Here is a 20662-nt window from a genome sequence, read left to right as displayed (position 1 = left end):
CTAGTAGCTATTGAACAATCGTGCAAGTCCATCTTTGCCGCTAATAAAGCCAAGAGTTTGGGCCATGGGGTGCCTAAGTAAATGCTACGAAGACATAATAATGGAAGCATCTTTTTGTTACTGCTTCCCACCCCAGTATATAATTTTGTTTGACACTACAGAAAGTAAGCCAGGAGGATTGGAGGTCTGCGTCTAGCCACCGTAAGAGTAATTGATGTGAGTTTTCTGGTATAAAACCATGAGATTTTCTTTAAAGTGCTGGTAACCCTCTTATTTAGGGACGCGGGTGGCGCTGTGGGTAAAAGCCTCAGCGCCTAGGGCTTGCCGATCGAAAGGTCGGCGGTTCGAATCCCCGCGGCGGGGTGCGCTCCCGTCGCTCGGTCCCAGCACCTGCCAACCTAGCAGTTCGAAAGCACCCCTGGGCGCAAGTAGATAAATAGGGACCGCTTACCAGCGGGAAGGTAAACGGCGTTCCGTGTGCTGCGCTGGCTCGCCAGATGCAGCTTGTCACGCTGGCCACGTGACCCGGAAGTGTCTGCGGACAGCGCTGGCCCCCGGCCTATAGATGTGAGATGGGCGCACAAACCCCAGAGTCTGTCAAGACTGGCCCGTTCGGGCAGGGGTACCTTTACCTTTACCTAACCCTCTTATTTAATTATTGAGGCTTACAGTGAAAAATTAGAAATAATTCTTTTTAAAAACAAAGGATAAATCTTCCTGGGCTATATAACTTTTCAACTGTAGGTGTGCATTGCATGTTTGAATAAACTGGGGTTTTTTGTGGGGGGGGAACCCACTGCAATATGAAAATCATGAAACATTTTAACTTCAATTACTTCTCAATATGCTAGCTCTCTACATACAGAAACTTTCTCATTTTTGTGCTTGCATATTTAACTGCTCCCACGTGTTAACCTCTCATCTAAAATCCAAAGTGCCATAATCCTGAACGATCTGTCCCAAGTGCATTTTAGGAATATTTAATCTGTAGATTGTATTTTTTCTTCCCAGCTGGCTGAATTCCTCCAGAACGCCACTATTGAGTCCACTTCAAATACAGTCTTGAGCATGCTGTGTACATCTTTCCTGTGTTGGAAGAATGCTGCTTGAAGTATTAGTAACTGTGGCAAAACAGTACTGGGACCATGTTTGAGGTACTCATCTATTCCCAATTTTGGAAGGCAAAAGGCGTGTTCTGAAGGGCTGTTGCAGCAGCAAGATGAGGGTTTAGGGGGGGAAAAAGTTTCAATTAACCAATCAGTTTCTAATGTTCTCTCCAAAAGAGATTTGTCTTCAAGTACAAAAACATTCTTTGCAGTCCTGACAATTGCATTGCATCAAATCACTGTGAGGGGGGAAAAACTTGATTCAGATAGTTTTAATTAGTTGAAAACTTCAAGCAGATATCAAAACAAAAAATACAGCTGTCAGGGTTACTTCCAGATCCTAGCTCACAGAGGATCACGCTAGCCAGCGGTTGTTGATTAAAAGTCTTTATTGAGTTACAGTCTCCATTCTTAAGCTGCTGCGTGCAACCCTACGCCTTATGCTTAGGTCGGCGAAGCTCCTTCTGAGTCTCCGCCCCTTGCGCACCAACTTAATATCCTAGCCCTGCTCCACCTTTTCCGCCTGACAGTTCTCCTCTGGGTCCCTCTGCCCCCCTGGGTCTCTCCCTTCCGGGATTCTTCTGACGCTGACCCCCCTGACTCCCCTGTCTCCTTGCGCCGGGCTTTAGGACCTGGCTCTCTTTCCGGGCTGCCTACTGCGCCACCTTCCTGTGCATTTGAACTTGGCGCGCGCGCCCAACCTTCCACTTTCCGTCTAACCGTCACTTCGCTCCCCGATGAAGGTGTGGCCACTCCTGACTCGTGCCCTCCCTCCTGTTGTGAGCTGCCAGCGCTAGTTCCCAGGCGCTCTTCCTCTTCCCTACTCTCTGGCGGTGACGTAGGTCCCGATCTCCAACTGCTCCCCTCTGAGTCCCCTCTGGCTCTTTCTTCCTGGGGTGTCCCCCTAGTCTCCCCCCTTGCCCTTGCCACTGGTGCTCCTCTTTGTGAATCTTCTGATTCACTGGACAGACTCGGAGATCTCGGGTCGTCGTCGTCACTCATCCTTTCTTCTGCCTCCTCCCCCTCGCTCTCTGTTTCCTCCCTTGCCCTCGCCTCTGCTCCTGAACCCCTGACAACAGCTGATTTTGCCTTGGTTTTTTTCCTGTTGCTGGATGACAATGCTGCATTTCTGTATTTAATTTGAAGTAGCCACTGGCTGTAAGGGACGTGGGTGGCGCTGTGGTCTAAACCACAGAGCCTAGGGCTTGCCAATCAGAAGGTCACCAGTTCAAATCCCCGCGACGGGGTGAGCTCCCGTTGCTCGGCCCCTGTTCCTGCCAACCTAGCAGTTCGAAAGCACACCAGCGCAAGTAGATAAATAGGTACCGCTCCGGCAGGAAGGTAAACACCGTTTCTGTGCGCTGCTCTGGTTTGCCAGAAGCGGCTTAGTCATGCTGGCCACTGGCTCGCTCGGCCAATAAAGTGAGATGAGCGCCGCAACCCCAGAGTCGGTCACGACTGGACCTAATGGTCAGGGGTCCCTTTACCTTTAGCCACTGGCTGTAAGGATTATCTGCCATAATATGTAGTGCTTACCTCTGTCATCTGTGGTTTTGCCTACCGTTCTGTATCCTAGTAACCCCAAAATGGTAATCTGCCCCTTTTTGCAGCTGCTTAGCATACCCTCTGAATATCCGAATATCTTGGACTACAGCTCCAACAAGCAACAGACCGATAGAGGGCTATAGTCCCAAGTCTCATGGAGGGCACCAGATTGGCCAAGGCTAGATTTAGTACAGTGGTGCCCCGCAAGACGAACGCCTCGCAAGACGGAAAACCCGCTAGACGAAAGGGTTTTCCGTTTTGGAGGCGCTTCGCAAAACGAATTTCGCTATGGGGTTGCTTTGCAAGACGAAAAAATCTTGCGCGTCCCCGCGGGTTTTTTTCGCTCCCCCCTTTTCCTAAGCCGCCTATCAGCTGTTCCGCTGAAAAACCCGCTTAACAGCTGATCACGGAAAGCCGCTAGACCGCTGTAGCGCTAATCAATGGGCTTGCTTCGCAAGACGAAAAAACCGCTAGACGACGAGAATCGCGGAACGGATTCTTTTCGTCTTGCGAGGCACCACTGTATGTTGAATTTTCAGTGCACACTGCCTTTTGCCATTAAAGCAAAGTGAATTGCTTCCAAGTTCCCCAAAATGCTGAGTCCATGAGCTCTAGAATTAAAAAAATGGTTTATTTTTCCAGATTGCACTATTCTTTGTTAAAGATCCATACTTTCCCTGCTTGTTAGGTTCTCAAAGTCATCTGGTTGGTCAGTGTTGGAAACAGGATGTTAGTCTTGACCAGGGATTCCCAAACTTGGGTCTCCAGCTGTTTTTGGACTACAATTCCTGACCACTGGTCCTGCTAGCTAGCTAATGCATTGAAATGAATGGGGTGGAATAATGTAATGACAACAAAACTTACATAATTAGGTCAATTACGTAATTTGGCTACAGCAGCCAGTGAAATGAATAATATAGTTTTTGGCTGAAGTCGGACTACAGAGGAATGGAAGCAGCGCTGCTTGTGACAAGTGGAGAGCTTCCTGCATCCCTACTGACTCGTGTAAGAAACTCTTAAGAAGCACATCTGGTTTCCATGCATCCCATTTGAAGAGGACCTCTGGGGAATCAAGATCTTCTAGAGAAAACTGAGCCACAGGTGACATGATCAAAGCCCATCAAGTTATATGTGGCGTGGAGGAAGTGGATAGAAAAACCCACATAATATACCGTTCCCTAAAAAATTGGCTCGGGAGCAGGAGAACCCCTGGAACAGCACATGGGGGGGGGGGAATAGAGCAGGGGATTGCCGCATGTGGCCAGCTGGAATGTTAGCACAGACGGGATAATGCAGCACTGAATTGTCATAGCGCTATGTTGAATTGGCCATCCAATTGGTCGAGGGAGCCGGTATACAGCTTCCGGGTCATGTGGCTAGCGTGACTAAGCCGCTTCTGGCGAACCAGAGCAGCACACGGAAATGCCATTTACCATCCCACCGGAGCGGTACCTATTTATCTACTTGCACTTCGATGTGCTTTCGAACTGCTAGGTTGGCAGGAGCAGGGACTGAGCAATGGGAGCTTACCCCGTTGCTGGGATTCGAGCCGCTGACCTTCTGATCAGCGGCAGCTAAAAAAGCCAATGCAATTCTGGGCTGCATCAATAGGAGTATAGCATCTAGATCAAGGGAAGTAATAGTGCCACTGTATTCTGCTCTGGTCAGACCTCACCTGGAGTACTGTGTCCAGTTCTGGGCACCACAGTTCAAGAAGGACACTGACAAACTGGAACGTGTCCAGAGGAGGGCAACCAAAATGGTCAAAGGTCTGGAAACGATGCCTTATGAGGAACGGCTAAGGGAGCTGGGCATGTTTAGCCTGGAGAAGAGGAGGTTAAGGGGTGATATGGTAGCCATGTTCAAATATATAAAAGGATGTCATAGAGGAGGGAGAAAGGTTGTTTTCTGCTGCTCCAGAGAAGCAGACACGGAGCAATGGATCCAAACTACAAGAAAGAAGATTCCACCTAAACATTAGGAAGAACTTCCTGACAGTAAGAGCTGTTCGACAGTGGAATTTGCTGCCAAGGAGTGTGGTGGAGTCTCCTACTTTGGAGGTCTTTAAGCAGAGGCTTGACAACCATATGTCAGGAGTGCTCTGATGGTGTTTCCTGCTTGGCAGGGGGTTGGACTCGATGGCCCTTGTGGTCTATTCCAACTCTGATTCTATGATTCTAAGTCCTAGGCTCTGTGGTTTAACCCATAGTGCTACCCACGTCCCCTGTATAGTGGTACAGTGGTGCCCCGCAAGACGAAAGGGTTTTCCGTTTTGGAGGTGCTTCGCAAAACAAATTTCCTATGGGCTTGCTTTGCAAGACAAAAATGTCTTGCGAGTTCCTGCGGGGTTTTTTTCCTCCCCCCCCCTTTTTCCCAAGCCGCTAAGCCGCTTATCAGCCGCTTATCCTAAGCCGCTAAGCCGCTTAACAGCTGATCCGCTAAGCCGCTTATCAGCTGATCCGCTAAACCGCTTATCAGCTGATCCGCTAAGCCGCTAATGGGCTTGCTTCGCAAGACGAAAAAACCGCAAGACGGAGAGACTTGCGGAACGGATTCTTTTCGTCTTGCGAGGCACCACTGTGCCTCGGGTTAAGTACTTAATTTGTTCTGGATGTCCATTCTTAACCTGAAACTGTTCTTAACCTGAAGCACCACTTTAGCTAATGGGGCCTCCTGCTGCTGCCGCGCCGCCGGAGCACAATTTCTGTTCTTATCCTGAAGCAAAGTTCTTAACCTGAAGCACTATTTCTCAGTTAGCGTAGTGTGTAACCTGAAGCGTCTGTAACCCGAGATACCACTGTACCAGTAGCTAGAAACCACAGGAGAGGAGAGGGGTGTTGTGCCCTGCTTGTGGTCTTTCCATGGAGGCATCTCATTGACCATGGTTGAGGGCAGGGTGCTGGACTGCGATGGGCCATGGATGCGATCCAGAAGGCTCTTCTCACATTCCTATGAGACTTCTGCCAATGCCAACTTCAGGAAGAAGGAGGGTTGCTGATGGAAGATAAACTGCAAGGATCGGATTAGACACCCACCCAGGCCATCAACCAAATCACGGCAGTCGGTCTTAACAAATTGAGAGGAAGGCAGCAGGAGGGTAGCTCACAGTTTCAGCGTGGCGAGTTATCTTCATCTAAAGCATTTAGCCTGACGTTTCTTATCTGAAAAGAGAGCCGGTTCTTGGCTTTCTTCACCTGGCGTTGGGTTACTTAAACGGCTTGCGAGGAAAGGAAACATTCCTTCAAGGTTAAATGTCAGGTACTTACTTATTGATTCGCTGAAATGAAGCCGGACCTCTTTGTCTCCTTTTCAAAACACATGCCAGTTCCCTTCCCATCCCTTATACAGAAATAAATACTGTTTTTCACTTTTGGACAGTTGCTTATTCCTTTGTTCGAAACGCCCATTCATTTCCTTTATTTGAGCCAGGTCAAAACAGAGAGAGGCATCTCACTCCAGCCTCACCCAGGTGTGCCAGAACCCTAACCTGGGGGGTGAAGCGAACAGAACAGGAAATCATGAAAACGTCAATAATAATAATAATAATAATAATAATAATAATTTATTATTTATACCCCGCCCATCTGTCTGGGCTTCCCTAGCCACTCTGGGCGGCTTCCAACAAAATATTAAAATACTATAATACATCAAACATTAAAAGCTTCCCTAAACAGGGCTGCCTTCAGATGTCTTCTAAAAGCCTGGTAGTTGTTTTTCTCTTTGACATCTGGTGGGAGGGTGTTCCACAGGCCAGGCGCCACAACCGAGAAGGCCCTCTGCCTGGTTCCCTGTAACTTGGCTTCTCGCAGTGAGGGAACCACCAAAAGGCCCTCAGCGCTGGACCTCAGTGTCCGGGCAGAACGATGGGGGTGGAGACGCTCCTTCAGATATACTGGACCGAGGCCATTTAGGGCTTTAAAGGTCAGCACCAGCACTTTGAATTGTGCTGGGAAACGTCCTGGGAGCCAATGTAGGTCTTTCAAGACCAGTGTTATATGGTCTCGGCGGCCGCTCCCAGTCACCAGTCTAGCTGCCGCGTTCCGGATTAGGTGGCTTGAGGTATCTGCAAATATTCCAGAGTTATATGCGCAGTGGGGCATCCCATCGCTTTTCTCCCCCACCACCCCTGCGCTGAAAATTGGCTCGGGTGCTCAGGAGATCCCCCGGAACAGCACACAGGGGGACTTGAGTGGGGAATCATACGGTGATTTATACCATGTGGCAAGCACAGACAGGATGTATGTCACAGCACAAAGCTGAATTACAGCAGTGGTTCCCAAACCTTTGCAATTCACTGCTCCCCTGGTTCCATAAACTCACCCCAAGTGCCCCCTAATCTACCCTATAGAAGGCATGGTACCCAGAACAGCAGTTTGCACAACCCACTAAGGAAGATAATAGTGACGCGCAGCGTAAATTAATGATGCAGAGTTTTAAAGAATAAAAGCTTTACTGAGTTAAAATAAACTTCTTCATAAACAACATAATTCAAACCAGTTTCCACACAGTGCCAAAGTCTATCACGTTTTAGAACCAGACTTCAAGCTTGAGAGCCCAAGTCAGGTAATTCTTACCATTTAGACGTTCCATCTGGGCAGTCTTGCCAAGATTAATAAACTGTGCAGGTTGCTGAGCTGACATGGCTTCTGCTCCTTGCTGCACCGGGTCTGCTTCTTTGGTACGCGGCCTCACCACTGGACCTTCAGTCCCTTCGAGGTCCTCACCAACAACACCCTGATTCTCCAGCTTTAGCAATTCGCCATCCATAAAACGCTGGGCCCATAACCTGACTAACTTTAGTAGGCCCAAATGACTATGCTGTCCCAGCACTTCCCAGCCTGCTTTGCTGCTTCAGCTCTCATGTGTCTTTGTCACATGACAAATAGCACCATAAAATTCAAAACAGTAACAATTAATTGCACATTTATTCAAAACACACATAAAATGATTTCGTTTCATTCAACCAAAGTGCTTGATCCAGTGATGCCAGCTTTTCAAAGAGTGATTTACACTGCTTTTTTTCAGCTTGGAATGGGCTGGAGAGCAGTTCTTGGGTGCCATTGTGAGCCGGCGCTCCCCCTGCCTGCTTCTTGCCTTTACATGCTTCAGAGAAGCCCAACGTGAACAAGTCAAAATGGAAGCTGGCCAGTGTGTGTGAGTCTACACCTTTTTTCTTTTCAGATCTATGACGCTACTTGGCTCCTAGCCACAATTGGTCAAGCTACAGGGTGGAGCCAATTCATATTTCCTTTTCTTCAATCCCTCTCCAGTGTAGTGGCGGCAGGATTTAAGCTTTCCAGCCAGGACTCTACCTTTGCACGCATGCGCATTTGCACAAGGACCCTTCCGAGCTGCCCTAGACATCCGCCTGAATTGAAGAAAACGAGGAAGGCAGGGGCTTGTTTAATTGAGCTGCACCAGAAGCAGGAGTGACCCCCCCCCAAACCAGCTAGGTTGACAGCTTGCTGTAGCTTTTAGCAGCTCTGCTAAAATGGTAACTCTCCACTCAACAGGTAATTATCTCAGGTAGCTGGGATGGGAAAAGTCTCCACCAGAAATCGCGGAGAGTCGCTACGACAACAGACTATACTCGGCTGAGCTTGAATAAAGGCTGTTAAATGTGCTTATCTCAGCAGAGCACTGCAGCAAAGCCTGTGGTTCCCAGGCCACTTAGTTTAGTTATTGACCAAGCCATGCCAACCGCTGAACCAGGGTTTTATAATTTTATTTTATTATTAAATTTGTATCTCGCCCGTCTGCCCAAAGGAGCCCAAGGTGGCAAACATAGCAAATGTTAAAACAATTCAGTTTAAAATAAAACACATGTTTAAAACATTTAGAAACCATTTTAAACCGTTGAGAACATATAACAACATTGAAAAGCAATCACATTTCCCTCGCAGCTCCTAATTTCAAGGTCTCTTGGCCCTCAAAGGCCTGGGTAAACAGGGATGCCTTTAAATTTCTCCTGAAAGACGGGGAGGGGGAGAGAGAGAGAGACTCACCTGACCAGGGAAGGCATTCCACAAAGAGACCACCACAAAGAAGGCCCTGTCATTGGGTCAATGCTAACCAGGAAGCATCAAGAACAGGGTGATATAGTCACTCCTGCAGGTCCTTTGGTCTCGAGCCATTGAGGGCTTTGTAATAATACTTAGCATTGGTATAACACTTCCAAGTATGCCCAACGCTTCACACACCTACCCTGTAAGGTAAGCTGTTGAAACCGCCCATTTTGCAGAGCAAGAGAGAAGCTTGCGAGTCCATGGCAGAAGTGAGATGGGAGGGTGTCGGTCTCTTAGCCGCCATGACACCTGCTTTGTTGACTTGAAGGCTCGCTCCGTCTTCCTCGCCAACCTGACCTTCCTTCTGGGGACTCTCTGGCTCAGAACTCTCTATCAAAAAACTCATCGAACAGAGCAATCCTCTCCGTCTTAGTCCTCACTAAGGCTGGTCTCCGGCGAGGTTTCCCCAAGTCGCCTTCCCAGTTCTCGGAGTCCGTGCTTGATGCATCCCAGAAAGATTCCCTTCTTGCCTGCTGCTTTAGCAACCATGTCTCCACTTTACCCCTCTGTCCTTGGTGGGGTTCAGAAGGTCCAAGCTCTTTTGGAAATTCTCCGCTCCACCGATCGCCTAATAAAAAGAAACAGGAAGCTCTATTGCACTGGGTATCTGGTCACCACAGGAAGCTTCATAACAACACTGTAATGGGTTTGGCTACCTTGGAGTGGCTCATCGATTGCAGTAGTTTTGCCTAGAGGAAGAGTGGGGAATCCCAAGATTGGGGGCTCAATGCGGCCCTCCAGGGCTCTCTACCAGGCCCTTGGAAGTGCCCCCAGGCTCCACCACTGGTGCTGTTTTGTACCTGAATTGTGTTTGCTTGCTTGGAATGTGTCCTGGAACTCTGAGAATGCCTCCTCCTTGCCTCAGTGGAAGCCAGAGGAGGGGTGTTTGGATGTGTGGGCAGAAACTAGCCTTCAGTACAAATTTGCATCCACTGATCCGCCCCCTTTCGCCTCTGGCCCCACCCACCCCTGGTGCATGACCCTGGGAAGGATGCCCAGAAACAAATGTGGTCCTCGGGTGTCAGGAATGATCCAGCGCCAAGCGAAAGTTTGCAGCTAACTGCAGAAAATAGCCAGGATCAGAGCGGTTGCTTTGATGTTAGTCAGACAGAGGAAAGCTGCATACTCTGGCTCCTCCTGACCTTGACATACAAGCTGATAAGACAGTAACGGAGAACAGGCTAGAACGCAATCAATGCTCGCTGGAAGCACAAACAGGCAGGAAAGAGTTAAGAAACAGCCTTTCAGAGAGTGGGGAAGAGGTGGGAGCTGACCCCCTTAGTCTGAGGTCTCTGCGAATGGGAGGGTTACAAGATAGGAAGCAAAACACAAGACGTAAGAAGTGAAAATTCAGTTGCTTCTGGTCATGTGGGAGGCAGTCTTCAGAAGGGTCATCTTGACTGATAATGGCGGCAGCCGTGTTAAGTCATCTGGAGCTATCTGATTTGACAATAAATCATCATTTTTAATTAACTACGCTTACTGTGTTATCAAGCCGGGGACTGGACTTCTGACACTGGAGTGGAAAACATTTTCCCACCTTCTGCCTTGTCGCCCAATGGCAATCAGGACAGTCACAAAATGGCACTTGGTGACTTGCGGGCATTTGACCTGAATGCCAATATATCTTGCAGCTCTGGGACTTGCTGTCTGATCAGCATATGTAAATGCAATTACCGGACGAAACGTCCTTACTTGTCCAAATCTGGCACTGCTCAGTCTTTTTCTGGGAGGTGATGCTAACTTAACAGTTCAAATCTCTTAAGGAGTTCTCTTTGACTAGTGGCCAGGCTCATAGTAACAAGCTATCGGAAGGATCTGCAGCATGCTTCTTTGACAAATTGTTACCCTAAACTACAGTGGACGCTCGGGTTGCGAACGTGATCCGTGCGGGAAGCGGTGTCTTAATTATAGGGCAGTTGCAGCAGTGTGAACCACAGAAGGTTGCTTAAACCGGAAAACCTGCTCAGCTCCCCAGGATCACTTACCGTGGTCTCCGTCAAATGTCTGGTCACGCTCAAGGGCAAGAAGCTCCTCATCTTCGGAGCTATTATTCCCCGGCACACACCCAAGAGTTTCGCTGATGCTGAGATCCTTCGCTTTTGGCTTGTTAAGTCTTGCCTCCTCCTGCAAGCATCTTTTCAGTTCTGCCTGCGTTAATAAATAGCTAGTTATATTCACAGAAGGGCCTTAAACAGGTCTAGCAGTCTTTCGCTCTCCCCAGGGGAACCCGGGAGCTGTAGTGCAGCTGCCGGAGGGTTGCGATCGGAATCCTCCCCAAACTACAGTTCCCATGATCCTTTGAGGGATGCCGCGCCAATTCAGGAGGAATAAATTTGACCTTCGTTTTTGCATCCAAAGAATGCAGCAGGTCGCTCGCTCTAACTAAAGGGTGGCTCAGGGTTTGAACTGCAAGCGTTATTGCAGTTTTGAAAAGAAAATAGGCTTCCTTCTTCAGAAATAATAAGAATAATTATTATCATTTTGATTTTGTTCCCTTCACCCTAAGGTCTCGGGGCAAGTCGCAACGAACACAGGTCACAATTAAAAACAGATTGCAATGCTGTTTTAACCCACGTGTGCATTTAATTGGTAGATTATTTGACTTTGGGTGGAATTCAAAGTAGCGCTGCACTGGCACAAAGATTTCTGCTTGCCTGGTGAAACGATCACACCTCTCCTTCCCCCGTGTGCTATTCTGGGTGTTCTCAACTTCCTGGAGCCAATTTGGGGGGGGGGGTGCAGTGTGGGAAGGAGAGAGGAGACAGCTCTATTACACTCGCACACGTTGCATTGGCTGCCGCTAGCACAACTATGTAGCTGGATCTGGCCCTAAGGATGCACTCCTATGGAGGTTACCTAGGCGTAAATCCCACCAAACCCACTTCAGATTTGGACCTGTATAAAAGGTAAAGGGACCCCTGACGATTGGGTCCAGTCGTGCCCGACTCTGGGGTTGTGGGCTCATCTCGCTTTACTGGCCGAGGGAGCCGGCGTACAGCTTCTGGGTCATGTGGCCAGCATGGCTAAGTCGCTTCTGGCGAACCAGAGCAGCGCACGGAAACGCCGTTTACCTTCCTGCTGGAGCGGTACCTATTTATCTACTTGCACTTTGACATGCTTTCAAACTGCTAGGTTGGCAGGAGCTGGGACCGAGCAACGGGAGCTCACCCCGTCGCAGGGATTCGAACCACCAACCTTCCGATCAGCAAGCCCTAGGCTCAGTGGTTTAGATCGCAGTGCCACCCGCATCCCATCAGGAACATAAAGGTAAATGTAAAGGGACCCCTGACCATTAGGTCCAGTTGCGGACGACTCTGTGGTTGCGGCACTCATCTCGCTTTACTGGCCGAGGGAGCCGGCGTACAGCTTCCGGGTCATGTGGCCACCATGACTAAGCCGCTTCTGGCGAACCAGAGCAGCGCACGGAAACGCCGTTTACCTTCCTGCCGGAGTGGTACCTATTTATCTACTTGCACTTTAGCGTGCTTTCGAACTGCTAGGTTGGCAGGAGCAGGGACCGAGCAACGGGAGCTCACCCCGTCACAGGGATTTGAACCACCGACCTTCTGATTGGCAAGTCCTAGGCTCTGTGGTTTTAACCCACAGCGCCACCCGCATCCCTCCTATGGAGGTTACCTGGGAGTAAATCCCACCAAATCCACTTCTGATTTGGACCTGTATACAGTCGCACTATAAAAAAACCCTTAAATCGGTCAAATAAAACGATTCAATTAAAATCTGTTTAATTGAATTTACTTCTCTACAATTAATGGAATTGATAAACAACTGAATGTCGTAAGCCTATGGTTATGGCAGTGAATCCATTCAGAAAGATACCATCTCTTATCACAGTCCCTCCTGCAATGGTGTTCTCTAATGCACAAAATGGAAGTTCCATCATTTTACTTAATTATCCACGTTTCCCTCTTGAATCCACCAAGGGCATCCCATGGCCATTACCTCTTTCCTTTGTTCCAGCATCTTCATCTTCAGTAGATACTGCCGTCTTCCAGCGGGGTGCAGAACAGTCTTCCCTCCTTTATCTTGCTCCTTCCAAGGGAAAAGGAGGGGGAGGAGACCCATATTTCGCAAAACAAACTCATGATTCCATCACGATCCTATCCATCACTCGTTGGGCAAGGTGAACAAGGGTATTTGTAGCTGACGCAAAAAAACACGCTCGACTGGTGTTCTATTCTTATGCTCTCTAAAATCAAAGATTCTTAGGCAGTGATATAAGGATGATGGATCACTCTGTTTCTGGTCTGTTGCAGGTTTGCATGCGTACATTCATAAATCTGATCCATCCGGTTTCTGCATTAATCTGTGGGTTTTTACCTTTCTTTTTGTTAAAAAAAAGCCCACAAGGAAATTCTTATTTAAATTCATACTTACATATGTATTTACTTAAACCCATGCATCTAATCTCCAAATACATTCATTCCTAAATGTGTTTTATCCTAAAATGCACACCTTTTAAATGTATTTGGGGGTGAGAAATGTATTGCAAAATTCAGAGAAATGTAAAAACCAAAGGATCGTTATGTTCCAGTCTGTGACTTAGGGCCAGGAGGTGCAAACGAGACCAATTTGCTTTAAAATGCAAAAAATTCTCCATTCATCCCTAGTGTGAGTATAAGCATAGTTCTTCCTGGCAATGGGCATAGGAATTGGTTTGCTGAAGCAAAACCTGGTCCAACGAGTGAGTATTTGCAACCATGGGACATAGGAAGCAGATTCCCACGCTAAAGTTCTACATATTATGTCTCTGGAGGAAGTATGTGTTGACGATGATTAAACTGAAAAAGATTGAAGCATTTGCCTAAATTAGGATAGTTTAATCCCCTCCCTAAGAAGACGGAACGGAAATCAAACAGCCCTATTGGATGGGAAGACCATTCTCTGTCTCAAACTTGGGTCTCCAGCTGTTTTTGGACTACAGTCCCCATCATCCCTGACCACTGGTCCTGCTACCTAGGGATGATGGGAGCTGTGCTCCAAAAACAGCTGGAGACCCAAGTTTGGGAAACCCTGGTCTATCTGGAAAAGGGAACATCTAGCCTTCCAGGTGTTGCTGGACTCCCAGCACCCCTGGCCAGCATGGCCAATGGGCAGGGATGATGGGAATTCTTGCCCAAGCAGAGCAGTGCATGGGTTTGAGACGGTTCTTCCATGGCCAGAATGTTAATCGCACCTCCTTAAAAACTGCTAACTGCAGCATGCGGTTGGACACTAAGATTACCCTGTACTTACGGCATAAACATTTCCCTCCCTCCCTCCCTCCCTCCCTCCCTCCCTTCCTTCCTTCCTTCCTTCCTTCCTTCCTTCCTGAACTTCTACCAACCTTTGCTCTGTATGCTGCTCCTCCACACGGCAGGCTTAAGAACTTGTCTGCAGGGATGTCCTTTGCAAGAATGAAAGGCTCCAACTTCTGCAAAGCCAAGAAGAGAGAGTTGGACTGTTCAAAACTGTTTCGCTTTGAGATATTTGAGGGTTTTTGTTTTGTTTTGTTTTGTTTGCAACCAATCAGTATATAAATGAAATAGCGGCTGCTGAGGCTACCTAACACTGGTCTTGAAAGAAGAAGAGGAGTTTGGATTATGATATCCCGCTTTATCACTACCCTAAGGAGTCTCAAAGCGGCTAACAATCTCCTTTCCCTTCCTCCCCAACAACAAACACTTCAAAGAAGTGTGACTGGCCCAAGGTCACCCAGCAGCTGCATGTGGAGGAGCGGAGACGCAAACCCGGTTCCCCAGATTACGAGACTATCGCTCTTAATCACTACACCACAGTGGCTCCCTTACTAGGAGCCAAGCTAATCTTCTCTGTATCGTTCCAATTTTAGTATATGTACTGCTGAAGCATTGGCTCCCAGTACGGTTCCGAGCACAATTCAAAGTGCTGGTGTTGACCTTTAAAGCCCTAAACGGCCTCAGTCCAGTATACCTGAAGGAGCGTCTCCACCCCCATTGTCCTGCCCTGACACTGAGGTCCAGCTGTGAGGGCCTTCTGGTGGTTCCCTCACTGCGAGAAGCAAAGCTACAGGGAACCAGGCAGAGGGCCTTCTCGGTGGTGGCACCTGCCCTGTGGAACGCCCTCCCATCAGATGTCAAGGAAATAAACAACTATCTGACGTTTAGAAGACTTCTGAAGGCAGCCCTGTTTAGGGAAGTTTTTAATGACTGGTGTTTTCATGTATTTCATGTATTTTTAATCTTTTGTTGGAAGCCACTCAGAGTGGCTGGGGTATGTATGTATGTATGTATGTATGTATGTATGTATGTATGTATAATAAACAGGACAACTAGAACTCCCTTCTTAATCAGTGTTGTTTTGTGCATTGGTTCTGTATGTTGAAGGGAAGCAGGACCCTGTCAGCTGTCACTGTCTCCCAAACTTTGCAAATTTTACTCTCAGATGCCTCTTCAGAAAAGCATCTGTGTCACCCGCCCAGTCCTGAAATGACTCTGAGGTGGCCGGGAGACAGGACCCAGAATGGAGGGTGCTGAGAGGCAGCAAGACCTTTCTGGAGCCCTTCTGAGCTCCTGAGACCTCGGGCCCCGCCAGAGCAGGTATCTTTCAGGAGAGGAGTGCTTTTCAATATTTGTATAAAGTGCTGAAAGGAAACAGCTAATCAGTGGGATCGGAAGAGAGATAAGGGATGCTAGCAGAGGCTGCCTGGGAGGGGGGAGGTAAAAGCCCATGGATCCTCAGGATTTCTACATTGGGTCACCCCAAAGTCATCCCAAGTTCACCATCAGATCACATAGCATGTCCACGGCTACAGCCTGCACCAAAAAAATCACGCACCCACTGTTGTGTGGGGCCGCAATGGCGCAGAAACGCGGTTACAAAGCACAGGTCCACATGGATCCTCAGGATTTTTGCATTTGTTGTTGTTGTTTAGTTGTGTCCTCCTCTTCGTGACCCCATGGACCAGAGCACGCCAGGCACTCCTGTCTTCCACTGCCTCCCGCAGTTTGGTCAAACTCATGCTGGTAGCTTCGAGAACACTGTCCAACCACCTCGTCCTCTGTCATCCCCTTCTCCTTGCGCCCTCCATCTTTTCCAACATCAGGGTATTTTCCAGGGAGTCTTCTCTTCTCATAAGGCGGCCAAAGTATTGGAGCCTCAGCTTCAGAATCTGTCCTTCCAGTGAGCACTCAGGGCTGATTTCCTTAAGAATTGATAGATTTGATCTTCTTGCAGTCCATGGGACTCTCAAGAGTATCCTCCAGCACCATAATTCAAAAGCATCCATTCTTTGGTGATCAGCCTTCTTTATGATCCAGCTCTCACTTCCATACATCACTACTGGGAAAACCATGGCTTTAACTACCGTATTTTTCGCTCTATAGGACGCACTTTTTCCCCTTCAAAAATGAAGGGGAAATGTGAGTGCGTCCTATGGAGCGAAGACGCCATAGCCCCGTGACCCTCTCCCAGCTGGAGAGGTGGTGCGCGGCTATGGCAGGAGCCTCTTTAGCCGCGTGCCACCTCTCCAGCCGGGAGAGTGTGCGCGGGGCTAAAGAAGCAATAGAAGCTTTCTGCTGCTCCCTGACCTGCTCTTTGGGGCTGGTGGTGGGCTCCCCCCCCCCGCCAGCCCCAAAGAGCAGGTCGAAAGGAACCTGAAGACTGGAGAGTGAGAGGGGTCGGTGTGCACTGACCCGTCTCGCTCTCCAGGCTTCCAAGGTAGCCGCCTGAAGGCGACTGAACGCGCCTTAAACGACACCTTGTTTTAGAGGGGGGAAACAAGAGGGGGGAAATTCTCCCCCTCTCTGTGCAGCGCCTCCTGCCGCTTCGCTGAAGGGGCGCTGGGCAGAGAGGGGGAGAATTTTTTTTTCTTGTTCTCCCCCCTCTAAAACAAGGTGCGTCCTATTGTCTGGTGCATCCTATGGTGCGAAAAGTATGGTATACGGACCTTTGTTGGCAAGGTGATGTCTCTGCTAAATTCACCATCAAATCACATGTCTGTGGCCACAGCGTGAACCACAAAAATCATGCATCCACTGTTTCGTTCAGAATATATTTTTTTCTTGTTTTCCTCCTCTAAAAATTAGGTGCGTCTTATGGTCAGGTGCATCTCATTGAGTGAAAAATACTGTACCTTGCAAGCCCATGGAGGTTTAGGATCAGAGTTTTCCTTCCCAGTTGGAAGAGCCCCATCTGTTCCCATCTGTTAAGGGGTGATATGATAGCCATGTTCAAATATATAAAAGGATGTCACATAGAGGAGGGAGAAAGGTTGTTTTCTGCTGCTCCAGAGAAGCGGACACGGAGCAATGGATCCAAACTACAAGAAAGAAGATTCCACCTAAACATTAGGAAGAACTTCCTGACAGTAAGAGCTGTTTGACAGTGGAATTTGCTGCCAAGGAGTGTGGTGGAGTCTCCTACTTTGGAGGTCTTTAAGCAGAGGCTTGACAACCATATGTCAGGAGTGCTCTGATGGTGTTTCCTGCTTGGCAGGGGGTTGGACTCGATGGCCCTTGTGGTCTCTTCCAACTCTATGATTCTATGATTCTATGATTCCTCTGCAGAAACTGCCTTCTGAGTGTGGACACTAGGTGGCAGCACCTAACACTGCAAAGCTAACTCCTCTTCAAACCATTTTGCCCAGGAACCCAGGGAGGAAAATCTGCCAGCTGCTCAGTTCAGCTGGAACACTCTTCACAAATCATAACTTTTCCGTACACATAAGAACATAGGAAGCTGCACTGCACTGACGGGCAGTGGCACTCCAGGGTTCCTTGCAAGGATCTCTCTCAGCCCTACCTGGAGATGGCAGGAATTGAACCCAGCACCTCCTGCGTGCAAAGAAGGTGCTCTGCCACTCAGCGGCAACCCTTCTTTTTAGGCATACTCAAAAACATAAAAGGGCTAGACCAGAGGTTGTCAAGGCTTACTGGGCAGGGGCTGGATCACTCCCGCAAAAATCCTCCGTGGGCCGGGCCGGTGCAGCGCGACGCCGGAAATTGTGTCTGCGCATGCCCGTGGCACTGGAAATTGCTTCTGCGCATGCTCAGACACCGAAAACCGCACCTGTGCAGAAGTGATTTCCGGAGCTGTAAATGTGATCAGTTACAATAAAGAGTGAACCCAGAGGCCTTTCTTCTTGGAATTACAGGTTTAGAATTGCCCAAGAAAAATGTTAAATTATTTTTGTATGCCACAACGGCTGCCCGAATATTACTTGCTAAAAATTGGAAAACACAAGAAGTACCAACAGTGGAAGATTGGCAGATGAAGATGATGGGCTTTTCGGAGCTAGCTGACCTGACTGGAAGAATCCGTGACCAGAAAGAAGAGGAGTTTCAAGAGGACTGGAGGAAATTCAAGGACTATTTGAATATTGTAATATAAAAAATTAGAAATTACTTGAAAGAAACAAATCGGCCTAGGATTAAATTAAGTCATAATTAAATAAATGGGATTTAGAACGTTAAGAAAAGTGAGTAAGATGGACTATAATTGGAAATTATTTTAGTTTAATAATGATATTGGAAAGCTGTTACTTTTAATTACAAGGAAACTCAGAAGGGATTTGAGGAAGTCAACCAAGATGGTTAAAAAGTTGGATTTGTGAAGAATTAAGTTTGTTGTTATTGTTTATCTGTTTATTGTTCCCCCTCCCCCCCTTTCTTCTCCCCCCCCCCCCTGTTTCTGTGTATCATCTTGCTTTGTGGTTTGTGTTATCACGGTGGAAAATTTAATAAAAATTATTATTTAAAAAAAAGAGTGAACCCTCTGCAGGGAGGAGCCCTGGACAATCCCACACTCATTTCCTTTGTAACTTTCCCAGCTGAAAAAAACCCCCCTACTTTGGTTTTGCTTTGGCCAATTGGTTTGTATCGCTAGGGTCTCAAGCATTTATCCCTGTGCTTTTAATGTTCTTTGTGGCAGCCGCCCAGAGTGACTAGCCAATCCAGTCAGATGGGTGGCATTTAAAATGGACGGTGCTGGTGATGATATAACTTTCTAGCTGCTTGATCTGTGTGTGTGAATAAGAAGGGCTTCGATTCTGCTCCAGACTGCACCAGAGATCCTCACACACAGCTGTGGGGAATCTGCGTGGGATTCAGGGCCAGAAGTCCTCCTGAGAACGCCTTTTGCAGTCTTCTTCCAGCCTTCTCACCGCCGAGACTTTCAAAGCCCGAGGAAGTAGGCCGAGCGAAAGGAATCAGCAAGCCAGCTAAAAGCATCTGGTGGGATCTCACATGAAAAGGGACGACGCTGCCTGGAAGAAAAGGCAAAGGAGCGAAAGAGAGGCAGACCTTCAAAGGGATCTTGTCAAGTCAAAGAACGGTAACGGGGATCTCTCCAGGGAGAAGATTCCCACAGGCTTCCGCATCATTCGATTTGGCTTTGAGGGACGTTTGCCGGGACGCGGGCCTGTGAATTTCAATCTCAACTGCGCAACGGCCGTTTTAAGGGACCGATGGTGCAATTATTGCCTTCGGGGGACCTGTCATCACGAAAGCTTCCCGTTAGCTGCTGCGCTAACCATGTCACCAAATTAACTTCGGCGCGAGTGCTAAACCGGATAGCATGCCAGGGAACTTGAAAGCATGAGAGTCACATTTCCTTCTAGGCTTTGAAAGAGGATTTGGCAAATTCATCGAGGAGAAGCCCATCGGCGGCTTCTAATTAATAGACGTATACAGCTATGGTTTTCCCAGTAGTGATGTATGGAAGTGAGAGCTGGACCATAAAGAAGGCTGATCGCTGAAGAATGGATGCTTTTGAATTATGGTGCTGGAGGAGACTCTTGAGAGTCCCATGGACTACAAGAAGATCAAACCTATCCATTCTTAAGGAAATTAGCCCTGAGTGCTCACTGGAAGGACAGATCCTGAAGCTGAGGCTCCAAGACTTTGGCCACCTCATGAGAAGAGAAGTCTCCCTGGAAAAGACCCTGATGCTGGGAAAGCTGGAGGGCACAAGGAGAAGGGGAGGACAGAGGACGAGATGGTGGGACAGTGTTCTGGAAGCTACAGACATGAGTTTGACTAAATTGCGGGAGGCAGTGGAAGACAGGAGTGCCTGGCGTGCTCTGGTCCATGGGGTCACAAAGAGTCGGACACCACTAAACCACTAAACAACAACAACAATATTGCACAAGTTATGTAAATTCGCCACAGCGGGAAGTGAGATGAATTGAGTGGGGTTTGGCGGGAGGTGAACTGCAACAGAACGGAAATGGCGGTGCGCTTGACAGATACAGGGTAGAAAGGAGAATGATGCCTTCTAACATCCCGAGCCGAGAGCCTTGAGCCACATTCAGCCAGTTCCACACCTCCTCACTAGTCATGGACTAGCTGGATGCTGAGGAGTGGGGGGGGGACCTGCTGGGGAACCCCCAAGGGAAGAAGGCTCAGAGCCTGGGGAGTGGCGATGGGACAACAATGAGTGGTCAGAGGGAGAAGAGGGAGGAGACTGGGAGGAGGAGGTGTCAGCAGCTGAAGGGGTAACAGGACTTAGTGAGCAGGATGAGTCTGTGGCAGAGAGCAGTCCAGACTCAGAGGCAGGTGTCAGGGGCTGGACTGAGGAGGAATGGTAGGGACTGCCCCGATTTTTCTGAACCTTCCCCAGAACAGGAGGACATTATAGATTTAGAACAGTGGTTTGCAGAAGGGCATAGTTCAGAGGTTGCAGAGGACAGAAGCTGGGAAATATTGGAAGAGGAACAGCAAGAAGAATAAGAAGCACCAGGGGAGAGACAGCTGACAGACATCATCATCATCATCATCACCATCATAATTTATTACTTATACCCCGTCCATTTGGCTGGATTTCCCCAGCCACTCTGGGCGGCTCCCAATATTATTAAAAACACAATAAAACATCAAACATTAAAAACGTCCCTAAACAGGGCTGCCTTCAGATGTCTTCTAAAATCAGATAGTTGTTTATTTCCTTGACATTTGATGGGAGGGCGTT

The 20662-nt window shown here is 48.3% G+C and overlaps 1 protein-coding gene across 3 annotated transcripts in view; it reads right to left on the bottom strand.

Moving 5' to 3' along the window:
* Positions 1-8477: 8477 nt before the first annotated feature.
* Positions 8478-20662, bottom strand: part of CCDC198 (coiled-coil domain containing 198) — a 32133-nt gene continuing 19948 nt past the window's right edge. For all 3 annotated transcript variants that reach the window (XM_082219467.1, XM_082219468.1, XM_082219466.1), the window contains exons 3-6: positions 14064-14150; positions 12680-12769; positions 10705-10867; positions 8478-9284 (exon numbers count right to left, since the gene is read on the bottom strand). In XM_082219467.1, the coding sequence (XP_082075593.1) occupies positions 9037-9284; positions 10705-10867; positions 12680-12769; positions 14064-14150 (588 nt within the window). In that variant the 3' untranslated portion in view covers positions 8478-9036. The remainder of the gene's footprint in view (positions 9285-10704; positions 10868-12679; positions 12770-14063; positions 14151-20662) is intronic.

Source organism: Podarcis vaucheri (genome assembly GCF_965113315.1).
Source record: "Podarcis vaucheri genome assembly, chromosome: 1".
Taxonomy (NCBI): domain Eukaryota; kingdom Metazoa; phylum Chordata; class Lepidosauria; order Squamata; family Lacertidae; genus Podarcis; species Podarcis vaucheri.
This window is presented reverse-complemented; position numbering and strand designations above follow the sequence as displayed.